Here is a 20,507-nt window from a genome sequence, read left to right as displayed (position 1 = left end):
AGATAATAAATCAATTGGAAAGTTCGGTTCAAATAGTTCAAGCTCGTAAATGAGCAGCTGAACTCAATCTTTTCAGCTTATACACACCCGCAGTATATAAATATTTATAATATTATGATGGGAGCAGCCAGTCAAACTGTAACGTTGTTGCGCCCCTGAACACCACTATTATTAATTAATTCTATATCACTATTACCTATATAATCTTATGTGATGATGGTTAATAAACCGAAACGACAACGAAGTATTAATTTTTAAAACCGCTACCCTAAAAATATACTTCAAACTTCTTTTTTGTATTGATTTCGCTTTTCTCTATCTCCTTTACGATAATAATTTCTCTTTCTTCTTCTCGATTTCATTTTTAATATCATCTTATCCTCTATTGACATATTTATTGCACCCTGTCTTGCTTCCATTTATTTATTTATTCTTGAACTGCTATTAACTCTTCTTTCGTTTCTTCCTGTTATTTTTCGTTTCTTTTTGACCTACTTGCTTCATTTCTTCTTGTCCCATTTTCATGTCTGTTTTCATTTAACCAAATTAATCATGTTTCCGCAGTTAAATACGTAGAAGACCTGTCAGGTCGATTACGCGTTCCAAGGTGATTTTCTGGTAGCACGTTTCGTAGAGTTAAAGATATCCAGGCGTGAATATCATTATCAGAATTGGGGATATAATTTTACATAATTCCTCAAGTTCAGATTCAACCGTAATGGGGGGGGGGAGTTCCTAAAGAGAAACCAGAATAAGACAAGTCGCTGAAAGAGGGCAGAAGCTCTTTCAGTACCTAGAGTGACAGAGATCACGAGAATCCGTATGATACTCTGATGCACAATACTGCGATGTGGAAGGCAACGGGAAGCCACCAACTTATGATATCCGAAGTAAAATACACCGAAACTATGTTGAATGATGACGTCCTCTGGGGTAAAACACTCCGGACGTAAACTAGTCCCTTATTCGGATGTCCGGACGGGGACTACCTCGGGAGATGTCATCAATAAGTGCAATAAGGATAGGTGCAATATTTCACGAGGTGAAGCGTGGAATGTTAAGACAATGAGGCAAGTAGGAAAATTGGAGAATTTAAAAGTTGAGATAAACAGATTAGAATTAAATATAGCAGGTATTAGTGTCCCTTGGTCCGAAGCCGGAGACTTCTGGAGTGGATACTTTAGAATACCACATACAGGATCGGTGGAAGGTAAGTTGGGGGTAGGAACTGTAATGCATAGGAAGTAGGGCAGAGTGTAGAAATTAAACTCGAAGCCGGTAAAAACGGTATTAGTGCAGGTCTACATATCTACTTCATGTTATAGTGATGAAGACATTGAAACGGTTTACACAGATATAGAAGACGTATTAGGTTTAGTGAAAGGCAGGAAAATCTAATAGTTGCAGGAGACTTCAAAGCGGTAACAATTGAAGATAAAGTTGGTGCAGTAGCAGGTTGTTTTGGTTTAAACTATAGAAATAATAGAGGAGATAGACTGATAGTTATCCAGGAGCAGATATAGATAACCATCATAACTCAGTAGTTATGAAGATCAATCATTAATTAAAAATTCGGAGAAAAAGGAAAAGTAGGAGACGTCTTGACTTAGAAAAGCTACAATGTAACGAAATGCGTGATAGGCTAGATACAAGGAAAGACGAAATACTAAAGGCGGCGGGAGAAAAGGATTAATAGAAGAAAGGCGGAAATACAAAAACAAGACAGACGAAGAAGGGCAAAAAAGATATAAAGATATAAAGTGGGAAATAAATAGGAAGTTTAGGGCAGCTCAGGAACAATGGATTGATAGGAGGTGTAAATAAGTAGAAGTGGATAAAACGGATCAGGTTTTTAATATGATTAAAAGGAATTTTAGAGNAAAGAAAGCAGTACAAGGAAGAGGACATGGCTAGGGCTATCAAGGCGGTAAGAGAAAGAACAATGGGATATCTAAAGGCATCCAAATCCTATGGGGTTCCCCGCACAACGCTCTTTCGTCTGTGTCAAATAAATACAGTTCCTCCAGATAAAGCTGCAGTGACCAAGCTTGGAAGAAAATGTGTTTTAGGACCAGAGCTGGAAAAAATACTAGTTGAATATATTTTAATAATGGAGTCCAAATTTTATGGGCTCACGATGACAGATCTGAGACGCATGGCTTATCAGTTGGCCATAAGGAATAAAATCAAACACCCGTTTTCAACTTCTGGATTAGCAGGCAGAGCTTGGATTGATTTGTTTTTAAAGCGACATCCAATGTTATCAATAAGAAAGCCGACAGGAACATCATTTGCGAGAGCTGTAGGTTTTTGCAAAGAAAGAGTTGACGGCTTTTTTGACCTCCTCGAAAAACAAATGCCTTATTCCCCACACAATGTTTATAACGTAGACGAAACAGGTTTAACAATCGTCCAAACTAAAGTATCGTCAGTTATAGGGCTGAAAGGTAAACGTCAAGTTGCTTCATTAACATCAGCAGAGAGGGGAGCATTGATTACCATTATATTTTGTATGAATGCGGCTGGAAACTTTGTCCCTCCGTTAGTTATTTTTCCTCGAAAAAATATGAATATGCAACTTATGAAGGGAGCTCCTCCTGGGTCCGTAGGAACTGCACATCCATCAGGTTGGGTACAATCCCATATTTTCACCCAGTGGTTTCGTCACTTTATTCAGTTCACTAAACCAACTCAAGAAAACCCTCTCCTTTTAATCCTTGATGGCCACTACAGCCACACTCGCAATATCGACGTTATTGACCTTGCAAGGGATAACCATGTTAGCATTTTATGTCGGCCCCCCCATTCAACACACAAGCTCCAGCCTTTGGATGGACTCTTATTCCTTTTGATATTATGGAACTATTTGGAAATGCTGCGGAACAAAACGCGGTGAAAAGTGGAATTAGCGTTAATATTCAAGAAGCTATAACAACAAAACTTTCTACCTCCTCTTTCGACAAACCTCCCTGCTCCAAATCTTTGACTGCTGTTGTCGAAAAACCTTCATGTTCCAAAACGCCATGCAAAGACACTGCACCTTTTAGAATTGAGCAAAATCAAAACTCTGCTTCAGAAGTTGATCTATATCTAACCCAGGAGCTTGTCTGTTCGAAATATCTCCGCAAGACAATTGGATCGACTGTTATAACTTCTTCACCTTACAAAGACGAATTAAATGAGTCAATAAGTAAAAAAACTGAAAAGGAAGCAAAAGCACGTGGCGTTAAAAGAAACTTGTCTTCTAGAAAATCTTTGAAGCAAAAAAGAGGTTCTCAAACACAAAAGAAGTGAAATCACATAGTCAAACGGCCAAAGAGTGAACTTTCTTCTGATGGATCCGAGGATTCAAGAAAGAATGTAGAATTTGACGATTCTGACAATGATTTGGAAAATATGCCGGGACAATTACAACCGAATAAGGACGATGCTCATTGCATGTTTTGCGAACATGCGTTTTCTACTGATCAGAGAGAGACAGGAGACGAAAAATTAGAAAAAGTGGCTGATTTTAGATATCTAGAAAGTCAGATAAGTCAGGACGGAAGGAGTAGTAGGGATACAAAGCAGATGATAGCGCAGGGTCGTGTCGCCTTTAATAAAAACAAGTCACTTCTATGCTCGCGAACGGTTAATTTAGAAATTCGGAAAAGGTTATTAAAGGTGTATGTTTGGAGCACGGCGCTGTACGGATGCGAAACATGGACAGTGGGCGCGGCGGAAAAGAAAAGGTTAGAAGCGTTTGAAATGTGGTGTTATAGGCGGATGATGAGGATATCGTGAGTAGAAAAGGTTAGAAATGAAGGAGGTATTGGAAAGAATAAGAGAATAGAGGACTCTATGGAAGTCACTAAAAAATATTGTTAGAACTTATAAGACGCAAAATATTCAATATTGAACGGAGCCAACAATGTCGAAAAGTAGATGAGAAGGTGTAAAAATGGAATTTGCTTACAATATAGAATACCCCGGTTTTTACCAAACCAAGTGCCACCCTCTGTCGAGAAGTAGTTAAACTTGTCAATGTTTGCCATCAGTATTGAAGGTTATTCCGTTTTAGTATGATATCGGTTTGTCATGTGCATGGAAGTGAATTTTGCATGCTGGTAATTTTAACACGTAAGTAAATATGCACACCTAACTGGTTTATTTAAAAGATTTTATTCAACTATTTTTTACGATGCCACTATTCATAAACTCAAATTTACATACAATTTAGACATCTTTTCGAAGTGAGTTAGTTTAATATGAAATATTATTCTGAAAATTCATTTTTGAATTTTATATCCACTATACGCTACCTCAAATTAATGAGGGAAAAATTGTTGCTGTTGTCACACCCCCGTCGGGAATCGAACCCGGGACCTTTGGCTTTACGCACCAATGTTCTGACCACTAAACTACGAGAGGTGACAACAGCAACCACAACCAACCGACCTACAAGCCTAACGATCCCTCGTACTAATGTGACTATATATACTGAATATAGTATGATTAAACATACATACAATTTGGACAACAGCAACAATTTTTCCCTCATTAATTTGAGGTAGCGTGTAATATTTCATATTAAACTCAAATTTAAGATGACGTTGTATTTATTTATAATTTTTTTAACTATAGACTAGATCGAATTTTATATATTGATGACATGGGTTGTTGGCAATATGGAATACCAGTATTCCACATTTGCACCAACCTTTTTAAATTGTATAAGATTATTATCTTCTTTATTTTCTTTCTGAGGATGCCACGAAATATTGATCGTCGGCCTTGCGATAATAAAAGAAAGCAGTACAAGGAAGAGGACATGGCTAGGGCCATCAAGGCAGTAAGAGAAAGAACAATGGGATATCTAAAGGCATCCAAAACCTATGGGGTTCCCCGCACAACGCTCTTTCGTCTGTGTCAAATAAATACAGTTCCTCCAGATAAAGCTGCAGTGACTAAGCTTGGAAGAAAATGTGTTTTAGGACCAGAGCTCGAGAAACCACTAGTTGAATATATTTTAATAATGGAGTCCAAATTTTATGGGCTCACGATGACAGATCTGAGACGCATAGCTTATCAGTTGGCCATAAGCAATAAAATTAAACACCCGTTTTCAATTTCTGAATTAGCAGACAGAGCTTGGATTGATTTGTTTTCAAAGTGACATCCAATGTTATCAATAAGAAAGCCGACAGGAACATCATTTGCGAAAGCTGTAGGCTTTTGCAAAGAAAGAGTTGACGGCTTTTTTGACCTCCACGAAAAACAAATGCATTATTCCCCACACAACGTTTATAACGTAGACGAAACAGATTTAATAATCGTCCAAACTAAAGTATCGTCAGTTATAGGGCTGAAAGGTAAACGTCAAGTTGCTTCATTAACATCAGCAGAGAGGGGAGCAATGATTACCATTATATTTTGTATGAATGCGGCTGGAAACTTTGTCCCTCTGTTAGTTATTTTTCCTCGAAAAAATATGAATATGCAACTTATGAAAGGAGCTCCTCCTGGGTCCGTAGGAACTGCATATCCATCAGGTTGGGTACAATCCCATATTTTCAGTGGTTTCGTCACTTTATTCAGTTCACTAAACCAACTCAAGAAAACCCTCTCCTTTTAATCCTTGATGGCCACTACAGCCACACTCGCAATATCGACGTTATTGACCTTGCAAGGGATAACCATGTTAGCATTTTATGTCGGCCCCCCCATTCAACACACAAGCTCCAGCCTTTGGATGGACTCTTATTCCTTTTGATATTATGGAACTATTTGGAAATGCTGCGGAACAAAACGCGGTGAAAAGTGGAATTAGCGTTAATATTCAAGAAGCTATAACAACAAAACTTTCTACCTCCTCTTTCGACAAACCTCTCTGCTCCAAATCTTTGACTGCTGTTGTCGAAAAACCTTCATGTTCCAAAACGCCATGCAAAGACACTGCACCTTTTAGAATTGAGCAAAATCAAAACTCTGCTTCAGAAGTTGATCTATATCTAACCCAGGAGCTTGTCTGTTCGAAATATCTCCGCAAGACAATTGGATCGACTGTTATAACTTCTTCACCTTACAAAGACGAATTAAATGAGTCAATAAGTAAAAAAACTGAAAAGGAAGCAAAAGCACGTGGCGTTAAAAGAAACTTGTCTTCTAGAAAATCTTTGAAGCAAAAAAGAGGTTCTCAAACACAAAAGAAGTGAAATCACATAGTCAAACGGCCAAAGAGTGAACTTTCTTCTGATGGATCCGAGGATTCAAGAAAGAATGTAGAATTTGACGATTCTGACAACGATTTGGAAAATATGCCGGGACAATTACAACCGAATAAGGACGATGCTCATTGCATGTTTTGCGAACATGCGTTTTCTACTGATCAGAGGAGAGGATTATGAGTTCAGTGCTTAATGTGCTCAATGTGGGCCTATAATGAGTGTGCAAGCGCCGAAAAAGACGAGTATGTTTGCGACTGGTGCAAGTAAGCAATATGTTGGTTTATTATATCTTAGGTTTTTAACGCATTCCATATTTGAAACCACCTTTTTTTAAATGTGTATTTTGTCATTTTTTCATTTTAAACTTTTTTTGTAATAATGTTTTGGATTATTACACATTTGCTTTTATATGTTGGTGTATAATTGTCTAAAGTACCTTTTCCCTAAATTTGTGTTATTTCTGCAAATTAAAAAATTTTTTCTTTGTACTGAACAAAATGGTATTCCATATTTACACCTTCTGCTCTGTACGTACTGAAGAATATATCATGTCACTGCTGCAGTTGTACATCATATTAGTGGTGGCGATTCAAAATGAGTATTGAATTGAATGACAGACTTGTGACACCTTTTGATCAATTCGTGTGATTAATTGGTTTCAAATTGAAATATTTTGCTATTTGAAATCTTAATTTATGTCATACCCACCATTATTGAAATTGCTACAATTAATATAGTCAGTCTACTGCTCCAACGAAACCCCCCATGACCCTTGATCAGAATGAACATAAGCAAGTCCGTACAATACAGTACCTGTTCTTTGGCACCCAGCCGATGAGCGAAATAGTGAGCATCGTGCGTGCACCGATCGACTTGTCTTTCTCGACGAATAGGTCAGTTGTAGATCCGTCGGGAAGTTTCTCCGGATATTTGTTGTCCTCGGGTAAGTTCTCGAAGAACCAGTCGGACGCGCGGTTGGTCGCGTCGATCTTCCAGTTGTACCTGGTGGCGGCGTTGCCTCCAAATCTGTCGACCGACAATTTGATCTCTTTGGCAAACTCGACGTCGTTCATAAATGACGTACCGTATATGTACGACGAGATCGGATGAGTATTCGAATTGACGTCCACCTCTAGCGTTACCGCACCAGAGGTTAGGTCATCTGAGAAGGAGAGACTTTATTATTGTCTGAATTCTATATTACACTTTCAACTTGCAATGTAGCAGTGCTTTTAAATCATCTTTATTCATAAAAAGATTAAAAAAAATATAAAAACCCATTTGTGCGGATTTCAGTGAATTTAGTGAGAAATCTATAACAAATTGTAACGTCATGATATGTCCAGAATAGCCTATTGTGAGCTACCGAGATTTCACTGATATATTACAAAAAGTTAAAGTTATCTAGAACTTATATTCTGGAACGTTTATCTTCCTAGAACAAATTCAGCCGGTGTAAGTAACTGCAGCGAGATTGAAAAAGAACAATTATAGTTAGGTACTAGGTGATCGAAGGCGAATCAGAAGAGCGAGGATGCGATTCAACTTGATATAGCAGTAAGCGGGTGGGTTCTATGGTAACTAAGAAGACTAGAATACACGTTTTAGAGGTCTCCCGCAAAGGCAGTAAATTGAACGTTAATAAGTGCCAAGAGATTAGTACAAGCAGTCAAAAGTGAAGCCACAAAGGGTTTAGTGCAATACAAGATCAGATAGAAGGAAAAATAACTACCAAGAAAGAGAAACCAAGCAAAAAATGCAGACTAAAGAAAGAGGGTTAGGAACTGACAAGAACCAGCGCAACACAGTTGAACCCATAGAGATATATGAAGCAGTGCATCACAGCATACTAAAGTAGGGCGAGTGGAGAACCGTAGAGGAAGTGCAATACCATAGAACCGATGCAATACCGATATAAAGGGTACCAGCGGTAGGCCACCAAAAACACGCTTAAGCGAAAAAGAAGCTCAAGGGACAAGGAAAATAACTAGTATGCTAACTAACAATGAGAATGACAGCGTAGAAAAACATAATAAAACAATTAATGACACAAGTACAAAAAACAACAAGTTGACAAACCTAATTTTTGAAAAGCTAAACTGCCTCTCCCTCGAAATAAAGAATAGTAATGAAGACAGAAGCGAGGATAATCTCAAGCTAATGAACGAATTCAGAAACTTCAAGAAGGAAGTAACGAGCAACATAGAACAAATAAAAGACTGGATTGCTGAGAAAGAAAAAACTTGGATGAAAGAAAAAGAACAACTTAATAAAAGAATCGGTGAACTAGAAAAGAACGAAGAAACGACGACTGGTATACATTTTACACAACCAGAATGCCTGTAAAGTCGCAACAAAATCCAATACTGTACTACAAATACCAGACGCTGGATGTGGAGACAACAACGGATGAAATCACAAACGCAATTACAAGGCTAAAACCCAACAAAACCCTGGGTCTGGACGAGTTGTCGGCAGAAGCGGAATTCCGGATAGGAAGAGGGTGCGAGGATAACATTATTATCCTAAATGCCAAGGTTACTTTCGCGGTTACTAAGGAAAAAAACAAACTGTATGCGGTGTTCGTGGACTTTCAAAGGGCATTTGACTCCGTGGTACATGAAGTGCTATGGAAAAAATTAAACAACTTAGGGGAAGTCCTCAAATCAACAGAGTGTTACAAGTATACTACTCCAAAGCCTCGACAAAAATAAAAATAGCACCAGGATGTAAAACCAAAGAAATCACGATAATAGAGGGAGTATTACAAGGAGACCCGCTAAGTACGCTCCTATTCATACTACTATTAGCAGATATCACAGACTACTTCAAAGCAAAAGGACATATAAACATCGAAGGAAGAATTGAAGGACATATAAATATCGAAGGAAACACACTCACGGTCAACACCACGAGATCGAAATGGTCAAAAATTTCACATACCTACAATACAGTTTACATCAGGATTATTCACAGAAGCGGTCCAATTCTTTAAAGCGAGAACCAGAATGGCCTGCTGCGTTGTTTGGAGCTACGTGACAAAATCAAGAATAACAAAAAATGACACTCTGATACAAAGAAATTTTATAAGAAACATCCCAAACATCCCGAGAACTACAACCTGCTACGCGATAAGATGCGAAACCGGGACCACGTCCCTAGAGCAGAGAGTAGCCAAACGGGCATTTAATTATTGGGCAAAGATATTAACAATGCCAGAAGAAAGATATCCAAGAAGATGCTACGTTTGGCTACGCAACCTGGACAGAACCCCCCTGAACATAGGGAGAAGGAACTGGTGCTCAGCAATAAGAAAACTACTATGTCGCGTTGAACATGAAGACCTATGGGATCGGGATGGAACAAGCGCCAGCCATATATTGCAAGCTATGCCCAACATGTTAGACAAACTAACAGCAGACCTATACAAAAAAGACATTACACGCATACAAAAGTCAGAACACATGCCGACATACAAACACATCAAGGATATACAAAAACTCAACAGAGAAAACTACCTCGACTGGAACATTCCAAATAAGTTTAAACAAGTAATAGCACAACTACGATTATGAAACAATGAAACCCTCACGATAAAAATAAACAAAATGAAATATACAATCGACAAGAAAAACATATGTAGATGTTGCTACCGAAACGAAAATGAAACACTGGAACACATAGTATGCAATTGCTCGGCATATAAAGAGTTTAGAGAAAAGTATATCAAAGGAAACACAATTATTGAAGTGCTAAGAATAAAAAATAATGATGAAGCTTGCAAATTGGTATATTTTGAACAAAACAGTGTAAAATTGAGGTCATTTATGTTAAGCGAATAGCAATGTTAGGTTAAGTTAGGCTAAGATCATTAAAAATAAGTTAGCTAGTAAGTATCTTGTAATACGTCAATGACCTGCAACAAGTATGTACATAATAATAATAATATAGTAAGCGGATGACTAGTTAATCGTACTCGTGTTTATTGAAGAATAATTAGCAAATTAAATTGGTTTGCAGAGGGAGAGGTGTCTGATTATATAAAAAATCTTTTAATCGAGAAGGATACGGAAGGATTCTTTTTCGAACTTTCGTCCAAGACAGATGACGTTCCCTTCAGAATTTGTTTTGTTCAGTGCTTTATATGTTCACTGATGTTTATTAAAATTAAGTAGTAAGTGAAACTTAGCGTTATTGGTATCTTATATATCAGCAGTGGGATTAATACACCTCGCTTAAGTAAATTGCGTTGATCGGCCGAAGTGTGGTATCGTGGTATCGCGGTTTGCCAACAAAAATGATTATGTTGCCGAAATGGAAGCTCCTGCTGTCAGATCATTTTAAAGAAAAACGGGATTTACATACAACGATAGAGATAACGTCAAGGTACAAAACCAAGATAAAACTGAACAGTTAAAGGGCGAAATACCTAATTAATATTTCGTTTAAAGTTAGGACATACATTTTAAAACTGAATAATGGCTCAATACTACAGAGAAATGAAAAATATATAATTAAAGATGCAAATAAAAGCGAATGTTCAGATAGACAGACACAAATTCTAAACCTAAACTTATAATAAATAAAAAAGAACCTGTTAGGTTAAGAGACTATGATTGTACAGTAGATAAATAAGTAACTCCTTATTTTGTAAAAAACAGTTGGCAGCAATGAGCAATTGGTAACAGAAATGTTGTGGCAACAGTGAGTTAGTGTAACATAATTAGCTAAATAAAAGATGTAAATAGCATCCATAAATAAGTATATGACATCCCGGCCATTATGGGAAAACCGAAGTTTACTGAAAAACATGAAGGTAACAAACCCAAATGACAGGAGTTTTTTATTGCACAAAAATGTCGAAAGCAGTGTGTTACTTGTAATGCTGATACATGAAAACTCAGCACGAACGTGGAAATTTTGGTGTCAATAAGGTAGAAAGCGTATCTAGTGAAGAGTTTTGGTTTATAAGGATGCATCAAAAAGTCGAACAGGCAATAGTGAGCTTCCTAGATTGTATTTAGACAGAAAGAAAGCATGGAAGACAAGAAAGGCTACTACACTCAATCGGTAAGGAGGATGTCCCATTGGACACATACCAACTCGACCACGTAGTACCCACGAAAATCGTGAAGAACAGAGACAAGTCGCTAAGGAAAAAATTACTCGGAACTAAGAAGAAAATCGTAATTTTAATAAAAAGAGAAAGTCGATTAAATGTTATTCGTTGGGCGAGTAAGTAGCTATCAAAAGAACGCATTTCAGTGTTAGTTGCATAGGAAAGTCGTAGGACCTTGTAAAATAGGTAAAAGACTGCGGAATGACCATTACATGGTCGAAAAAGTAGGAAAGCATAAGGACGCACAAGAAACATCTACTTCTGTTGATCATATGAAACCTTGGGTGGTTCATACGAAGAACATTCATGACGCTAGCGATGAAGGTCGCGAAAACGATATCATTAGAAGAAGGTCGTTGTTGTATTTTTCTAAATGATTTATCATGACTGTACTGACCCCAGCCTGCACCTTCGAATTCGATTTGCTTGAAAACGGCATACTTTTCTTGTTCTATGGTGTCTTAGCACTTCCCCGTCAGCTTCGCATTTACTTCAATTATGTGCTATATAATACACAGGTCAGAGCAAGAGGGCCATAAAACATTGAATTTCAGAACACAAAGGAAATAACTATAAACAAAGAACCAGTTACAACAATCACATACTGTATCCATGAAAACCTTACCCGAATATTTCGAAATTAAAAAGGCAATGGATAAAAAACTAAGTTTAACGACCAAACAAACACAAATATTTTCTTTTTGTCATGTTACCACGGAAAGCTCGTTTTGCGTGCTATTAAATAGGAAAGATATGACCTTTTTTCGTCCGTTTTCAATCGGGAGGTAGTGAAGTTAGTCACTGAGCGTATGTTTATGGACATGCGCAGAAATCAATTATTTGACGGTGATTTAGACACAACACTAAAATGTCTATAATCACGTTAAAAACACGTATAAACAAATTGACGCGCTTCAAAGCAGTTTATAAGTAATAGAAATACATAAAGTGCATAAATAATAATGGATTTATCAGACGCTTTATGTATTTCCAGCGACGAAATTAATATGACCGCCTGAAATATTGAGGAAGGAACACGAGAAATAGTGAATAATTTATTACCTGTAAAGTCATCTGAAAGATACAGACAATGGTTTAATGATTTCGAAACATAAAGAACAAAAAATACCATAACCTCATACGACGAAAATACGTTCCTTGTTTACTTTCGGAAAAAAAAATCAAGTTCATTATGGAACAAATGGTCAATGAAAAAATCCGTACTGCAATCAGACTAAAATATAAATATGTCAGTGTCCAAATGCTAGAGGACCCTGTATATGGAACACACCCTATATGGAAGAAGGAGTTCATTCCAGGGTCAATATACTGAATATTTCGTTTATTATTATAGTGTTCACGATACCGTTATAGGTATGCTTAGGTTCCATTCCTCTTCAATTCAGTCTAAATCATTTCATGCCACAATATACATCTATATATTTCATCCATAAAAGAATTCATTAGGGAACAAATTCGCGAATGTTTAAGATCCTGTCAGTTCCATAATACTTACCAAAGAATTATACAATCTACAATGACTTCCAAACCTCTAAAAAATTTACTTTTAGTTCTCCTATTAACAATTTGATGACGAGCTTTCCACACAAGTGGTTTTTTATTATTTTTTTTTTATAAGTTCTAATTGTTCAACGAATGCTAAGGGGATGGATCACCGTAACCATCGCTGACACATTATAATATTGTAACTTCTTTGGAAGAAAGGTATTACTTATAACAATGTTATTATTTTAAAAAATATTAATGAATAATAAATTTATATTAGAAATTGATTTAAAAAATAATAGGTCTACTACAAAACTAAATATACTTACAATTGACCATTATCAAGAGTAGAAGCAAATGTTTTCTAGACAACATTTTCAAACGAATAAAATAAAAGGTTCTGTTATTCACTTACTAAGTGCTCCTCTTTTATATCAAAAATCGATTTGATAAACGACAACAGTTGAACAAGTACCTACTATTGCCTCTTTACTTTCAAGATAGACCAAATCAGAACAACTTTGAATGTGACATCATCAATTAGAACGTACGCAGCATGGTTTTCGTTAGTCCATCGGGAGGTGATGGCCCATGCTCCCATCAACCAAAATTTTTGAATCCTCATATTTCACTAGGCACTTAGACAAGCAAAACGCTTACATCAACATTACATTAAAACGCAAAACAGACTCAAAGTACATAAATCTATCTAATTTTCCATCAAATACCGCATATGTAACGGACTTGTCTTGCCTTTACTCAAAACACATTGATCATATGTGTTTTACGTAAAATCGGAAATACTTTAACTATGTGCATCTTGGTTTCAATGACATTTTTGCAGAAGTACATTTGATACAGCAATAAAATCTCATAAGAATAAGATAGACAGATATTTACTCAATATGAATAGTTTGGAGTTATGATGTTTTTGCGAAACACATCTCAATTAGACTTATGTACTTTCTTATTATTCAGCATCCTCATTGTCTTCGAAACATTAAGATATCTTTTATAGTACTTTTAGTTTTAAATAAGCCCTGTTTCAGTTTTCAGCAATCACGTGCACAATACGTGATTGTGTTTTTGTTCAAAATGAACGTAGTTTACTAAATTTTACTGCGTTGATAAAATCAAAATCAAGCTAATAATAATAATATCTTACTGTTATCAGGTGCGACTACTTCATAGAGATCCTACGAAGAGAAAACACTATCTAAGAGAGTAGCGAAATTCTTCGTTTATCTGATAATCTAGAGTGTTTTATTCTGCTCGTCATATTAATCTCTAAATAATCTACAAAATAATTTGACTCTAAGTAGAGCCGATTGTTGGCAGTCAATTACTCGCTGATAGGCAGCGAACGTCCACTCAGTTGCTGGCTGGAATAAAGGCTTTTGAGTATTTTCTAGGTGTACATTTTTTAAAACTTCTGTTCACGATGCAGTACTCAATTCAGTGTAATCCAATGCAAAATAAGTATATCCCCTGCTTAGACTTTACATTGAATGGAAAGTTACCTCGTTTTTCGTGAAATAGAATTATCCTATAGTTAGTGCAAGTTTACCTAGACAATTTTGCGTTCTTTATGCTAAGATGACAACTTTGTAATTGCTTCAATAAGGATAAGCCGTACAGAGCCTTCTCCTACAATGAGCCAATAGATTAAATTATTTTATTGCGCACGCTATTTCAAAGAAAGCAATTAGGTTATGCTACTTGTGGAGCTTAGAGGTTCGATATATCCACATGCGTGAATAGAAATTTTGAAAAAAAAAACATGTAATTGTCATGTAATACAAAATGACAGTTATTGAGTTACCAAACATGCTATTGGCACAGTGATTAATCATGATCAGACTTATTTTCAGAGATACCTTCATGTTTTAATGTAAAACTAATACCTTCTGCATAGCAATGAATGGCAGGAAAATAAAAATTGTTGCCAAAGAATTATATATGTGTGGGTAATTATTGACGATGAAGAAAAACTCTTTGTTGAAGAGAGAAGTAGAGAATTTATTTTACAGAAAATGAAGATGAGTAAAAGAGAATAGCGGAAAGTCGGTAGATGTTAATATGAAGAATGGCTGAGAGAGACTGGTCTTTGAGGGTGCAGAAATTATGTAACGAAGTGAAAAGTGAATATGCACATGTGTTTTTATTTTAGGGTACAGCTCTTGAAAAGAAGGAACCGTCGACTTTCGTTCTCAGAATTTTCTGTCGATCGGTTTTTGTTAGTATGAAATAGGATACTTTATGTGGGTTAGGTATAGATACATTCAAAAGGCAGGAAGTCAGATCCAGAAAAGAAACTGTTAACATGCTGTTAGTAGAAAGGCAGTTCGTTAGAATATTTACAAGTTGAAGAAAAGCAGAAGTTATATATATACAGAGTGTTACATATTATTTACAATGATTATGATGATATATCTACAAAACAAAAGACTAAAATACATAGATAGTGTAATAGGCGAGGGTCGCCACATATGTAAGCTTTACTTTAGTCAAGCTTGGCTTGTTGTTGGTTTGAGAGTTCAGTACGTAATTGGACTCCGAGCTGCGAACTTCGTATTAAGAGTTGTGATTGTGTATATTGTAAATATTGGTTTGCTGTTGACAATTGTATAGATTCAGGTTAGTTTTAAGTTTATTGTTGAATGGTAATATTTTACTTTTCATCAATTTGTTAACTTGTATATTTTATTAATATTACAGTTTTATTACCGCAACTTGCAAGTGTTAATCATTATCCTTGAAATATCCAATCCAAATCTAAGCTTTTTAAATTTGAGGCTTACATATATTTATATGCTATTATACATTTTTCAAAAAGTTACGATCTGCAGTAAAAAATATCTCTACTGGTTATAAAAAAAATGATTGTCCAAAAAAAAACAGGAAGATAAGCTAGCATAAAATTTGTTGAAATGTGCTTTAATATTCTTCAGTCTTTTACTAGAAGTCCAAAGATTAACATACAAATGTGCATTGAAGCACCGGAGTCAACAAGTGCCAGCAGGACTAATTTTTAGACAAACACAATATTAGCGAATTTTTGACAAAGTTGAGCACTGTGTTGGGTAAATATTAATTTCAAGAATATATAATTTAGATGAAATGGGCGTTACCACAATGCTAAAGCCGAAGAAAATCATAACCAAGAATCATAACTAAGCAAGTTTGAGTATCAGTTTAACGAGGGTTTAATTATGCAGTTACTTCCATGTTTATTTTCCCAAGACTTAAATGTAAGGAATTGTTTTTAAAAGGAGGGCCACCGGAATCTACCGGCGTGGAAACAGTTCAGGATGGATAACAGCTACGGAATTCCTGACATATATGGATCATCACCAAACATAGTAAATCATCACCTTCAGATCTGGTTTTGTTATTACTCATTAAATTAGAAATTTGAAAAAGGTTGTTAAAAGTGTATGTTTGGATCACGGCGTTGTACGGGTGCGAAACATGGACAGTGGGTGCGGCGGAAATGAAAAGGTTAGAAGCGTTCAAAATGTGGTGTTATAGGCGGATGATGAGGATAACGTGGGTAGAAAAGGTTAGAAATGAAGAGATATTAAAAAGAATAGGAGAACAGAGGACTCTATGGAAGTCAATAAAAAATAGGCGAGATAGTTTGGTAGGACACCTTCTCAGGCATGAAGGTCTAGTCAGAGACATATTAGAGGCAGAAACAGGAGTTAGGNGCCTGTCGAGGTATTGTCGGCTAGCTAAAAATGAGCAACCCCCAGTGATGTGATCAATTGTTTCGCGAGATGTGTTGCATGCTCGGCATGTGTCTGATGAAATTGTGGGATTTTTAATAATATATTTTTCATAGTTTTTTGTTTTTATTATTTTGTCCTGAATTGCTATCATGAATCCCTCAATTTCTGAGAATATGTTTCCTTTTTTCAACCACATATTAGAAGCTTCTTTATCTATATGTTCCTGTTGTTGTTGGTTCGTTATATTATTATTACTATTATTATTAAAGACAGTCTCGCGTATGGACTTTTTTAACCAATTGGACAATGATTCTTGTAAAGTCAAGTGTAAGCAGTTCCAAATGATAATTCTCGTGATGGACAGGGAAAAACAACAAACACTACAAGTATAAACAACAATATCAAATACGGACATCCAACCTTAATACCTTAATTAGGTTCTATATTCAAATGCTCGACCACAGACTATTCCTTCCAGTCGAAAATCCAAGTCTGTTAATAACACAATTTCCTACTCTTTTATTTAAATAAGAAGAATATATGTGTCAATGTTTATTGATGAAGATAAGACGAAGATGTGTAAAATAATAATGTTAATTAATTGGACTTTTATTTATAAAAACCTTCTGGGGATCACGACTGATCAACAATAAACAACGTCGTTAATGCGTCATGTAACAGTGTATGGGCGATCCCAAGCCTATTGTAACTTCGGGAAACGTCCCTTCTGTCTTGATGGACTAAATAGCTAAACTTTATCGCCACAGTTTACACCTCGTCGCGAGTGAAGCTTGCGAAAAAATCCCGCGCCACATTAAGGATTTTGCTCGTAATGTCCACTCATTTTTCAAGAATTCATCGAAAAGGATTGCCCAATATCAAGAATTTCAGGAATTTTGTGATGCTAAAATTCACAAAATTTTACGACCAGCTCTCTTTACTTGAAGTTGTGAAACGATTATTAGAACAGTGGTCACCTCTTCGTCTGTATTTTGATAGTATCACTCTCCAAAAAATATTAAGACATCCTGATCGATCTGATCAAACTGGACAGCTAGACAAAAATGATCCACGTTTAAAATCAGTTGATTATATTTATAAAGCAATGCACGATCCGCAAACTAAAATTTATTTAATTATCCTCGAGTGGATTCTCCCAAAAATTGTGGGGGTAAATGAATTATTTCAAAGTGATAAAACGATCATCAAGATTCTATATGATAAGATGGTATATGCATATAAAGATCTTCTCTCCATATACATCGACCAGACTTATATGCTGCGTAAAAATGTTTCTGAAATAGATCCGGATCCAAAGAATAAAAATTCTAATACTCCGTTCTTACCAATTGGTAACATGTATTTGGGAGTGAAAATATTGCGGGAACTTTCAAGACCAGAAATAGCATCCAGGACAAACATGGTTAAGGACATACGGGAAAGATGTCGAGATTTCATTGCAACAACATGCATGGAGTTAAAAAAGCGATTCGGCTTCAGCGAAAACTCACCTTTGGCGAAAATGTCCTGTCTGGGATTCACTACAACTACATCTTCATCACCAACGAGACCATCAACATTGTTGCCATTAATTACATCACTACCGCAAATTATAAATCCTGACGATTTTCAGACTTATCAATTGATTTATGACCAGTGGCGAAAATTACCGATGATGAAATTGCCTGATCATCTCAAGAATACAGAACCTGACAAATTTTGGGCAGAGTTGTCATTATCGAGAGACATTGATAATACAAACTAATTTCAAAAATTGTGTAAATTTGCACTTACTGTACTGTCACTTCCACATTCAAGTGCAGCATGCGAAAGAATTTTTTCAAACACAAATTCTATTAAAACAAAAACGCGAAATAAATTGGTTTCAGCAACCGTCAACGGGCTTCTACTTACAAGCCAATGTGTTGAAATGAATGGAGGATGCTATAAATTTGAGATAACTGATGACGTGTTGTCTCGTTTCAATTCAAATAATAATAATAACAATGATAGCGATGACGATATAATAATAAAACTAAATTAGGAATTTTACTGTTATAGTTGTGTAACATTTCATGATATTACAATATTTTTTAAATATATTGAACAGTTGTTGTAATAAAACTAAATTAATAATTTTACTGTTATAGTGATGTTACATTTTATCATGTTAAAATATTGTAAACGTATATATTATATAAAATGATTGTATTTTATAATATAAAATTAAATTATTTGTCTGTCTCAAGACATGTCTTTTCCAAAATTTCAAAAGCTCTAGCAATAATTTACGTTGTACAAAATAATTCGAAATGGTCTGTGTTCTGTCGAAACTGCCAGACGCGGATCGCGATTTCGATCTTTTTGGATCTCATCAGCGCGTCGCAGGCAGCTCCGACAGAACACAGACCAACCTTTACCTGCTGTCTTAACAGCCCATTTTAGAAAATACCACAAATGATGTGGTGGTGATGTTAAGACAGCAGGTAAAGGTTGGTCTGTGTTCTGTCGGAGCTGCCTGCGACGCGCTCATGAGATCCAAAAAGATCGAAATCGCGATCCGCGTCTGGCAGTTTTGACAGAACACAGACCATTTCGAATTATTTTGTTCGATTTTGGTAACGTGCCTATCACGTTGAGGTGAGCTACGCCGGGATTCGTTTCAGCAAGTAGGTATCCATATTTTTAAATGGACCTTGCTGGAGCATACGTAATCCTAAAATGTAGCATCATACTACAGATGGCGCTCACCACGTCATTTGTGGTATTTTCCAATTTACTTTGTGTTTAAATTTTCTATGTAGTTATTGGCTAAGGTCAGGAAGGTTCGTATAGTGTCATCTATTCATGGTATGGTAGAACTAAGAGAACAGTTGATGAATAAAAACTCTTTTCGAACTCATACCCCCACCACTAGCCTTTTTTCTTGTGCGCATGCTTAGTAGTGTACGATATTTTCGCTGCCGGTACGATAATTCTTCCTAAGTAATGGGATAATTTCATCTACTGAACCTGGCAACGCTGCCACCGCTCAGCGTTCGGGTTGAATGTGCATGGGCATTGTTACCAGGTTGGCACCAAAAGTAAAAAAATATAGTTTCGTTGCATTTTGATTTCAAACATGCGTACGTGAACGTATGGCAATTAAGTAAATATATTTTTCATTCAAAATAATGATTACAACTGTTACTAATATCAAAATTAAATAATTAACAATGGTTTTTGAATGATTTAGTAAATCAGAAGTAATTTGGCAAAGGGATCGTTTGAGTTAAAGCAAATGGGGTCTAATGAATCATGTTCAAGGGACCTCCAATATGTTTAGTTGTATTATATATTATAAGAGTCAGTTTTAGGATTGAATACTTTGCTAAGTGTCGGTTTACCAAGGTTTCAAAACAGATATTTATAAATGCGTCGTGAAATGTAACAGAAAGCTTCATGTCAGTTGGCATATAAATAATTTAGCTGGAAGAATTGGCTATCCGCTTTCTTTAAGAAAAATACAGAAATATCTATTAAAAGCCAGAACCGATCAGCTTAGGAAGGGCGACATCATTTCACCGCTTTCGAGATTATGGAATGTCGATGAGACCAGTGATCCATCAGCTATTGCGGTGTAGGTTGAAACGTCTGTGCTTTTGCAATTACCTGCCACTGCCTGCATGAGCCACTCAAAATTCGTCAATTGATAGAGAAGATCTAACATCTAATTTCACATACCATCTTCATCTAAAGGCGATGCTCCATTTTCATCTGAGTTTGTGAGACTATTTTCTAAAGCGTGACCCAGAAAACAAGAACATACATGAGAAAATAGAGAAACTGTTTTAACGGATGCTCTTGAGAAAGAAGCGCATGCTTTGGAACAAAGCAAAAAGAAAGTCAAATCTAGGAAGAACGTAGAAAAGACCAAGAAAGAGACAGTTAAGAAAGCAATTTTTA

The 20,507-nt window shown here is 36.1% G+C and overlaps 2 protein-coding genes across 2 annotated transcripts; one reads left to right on the top strand and one right to left on the bottom strand.

Moving 5' to 3' along the window:
• Window positions 1-6,294: 6,294 nt before the first annotated feature.
• LOC108742229 (endoglucanase A-like) lies at window positions 6,295-13,249 on the bottom strand. Its single transcript, XM_018477320.2, has 2 exons — window positions 13,161-13,249; window positions 6,295-7,368 (listed from the first exon to the last, which is right to left on the bottom strand). The coding sequence occupies exons 1-2, from the start codon at window positions 13,204-13,206 to the stop codon at window positions 6,983-6,985; spliced, it is 432 nt and encodes a 143-aa protein (XP_018332822.1). The 5' UTR covers window positions 13,207-13,249; the 3' UTR covers window positions 6,295-6,982.
• Window positions 13,250-14,917: 1,668 nt separating this feature from the next.
• Window positions 14,918-18,327, top strand: LOC108742228. Its single transcript, XM_025980191.1, has 3 exons — window positions 14,918-14,972; window positions 17,311-17,503; window positions 17,586-18,327. The coding sequence occupies exons 1-3, from the start codon at window positions 14,918-14,920 to the stop codon at window positions 18,325-18,327; spliced, it is 990 nt and encodes a 329-aa protein (XP_025835976.1).
• Window positions 18,328-20,507: the final 2,180 nt, after the last annotated feature.

The sequence above is a fragment of the Agrilus planipennis genome, unplaced genomic scaffold (assembly GCF_000699045.2).
Source record: "Agrilus planipennis isolate EAB-ADULT unplaced genomic scaffold, Apla_2.0 scaffold357, whole genome shotgun sequence".
NCBI lineage: Eukaryota > Metazoa > Arthropoda > Insecta > Coleoptera > Buprestidae > Agrilus > Agrilus planipennis.
Note: the sequence above shows the minus strand (reverse complement) of the source record. Positions and strands in the feature narration are given on the sequence as shown.

Coding starts and splice junctions, on each gene's coding strand:
- LOC108742229 (XM_018477320.2), bottom strand. CDS start 13,206: ATGTTGTCTAGAAAACATTTGCTTCTACTCTTGATAATGGTCAATT. Junction 7,369..13,160: donor ACTCTTGATAATGGTCAATT/GTAAGTATATTT, acceptor TCTCCTTCTCAG/ATGACCTAACCTCTGGTGCG.
- LOC108742228 (XM_025980191.1), top strand. CDS start 14,918: ATGGCTGAGAGAGACTGGTCTTTGAGGGTGCAGAAATTATGTAACGAA. Junction 14,973..17,310: donor ATTATGTAACGAAGTGAAAA/GTGAATATGCAC, acceptor TGGACTAAATAG/CTAAACTTTATCGCCACAGT. Junction 17,504..17,585: donor TTACGACCAGCTCTCTTTAC/TTGAAGTTGTGA, acceptor AAAAATATTAAG/ACATCCTGATCGATCTGATC.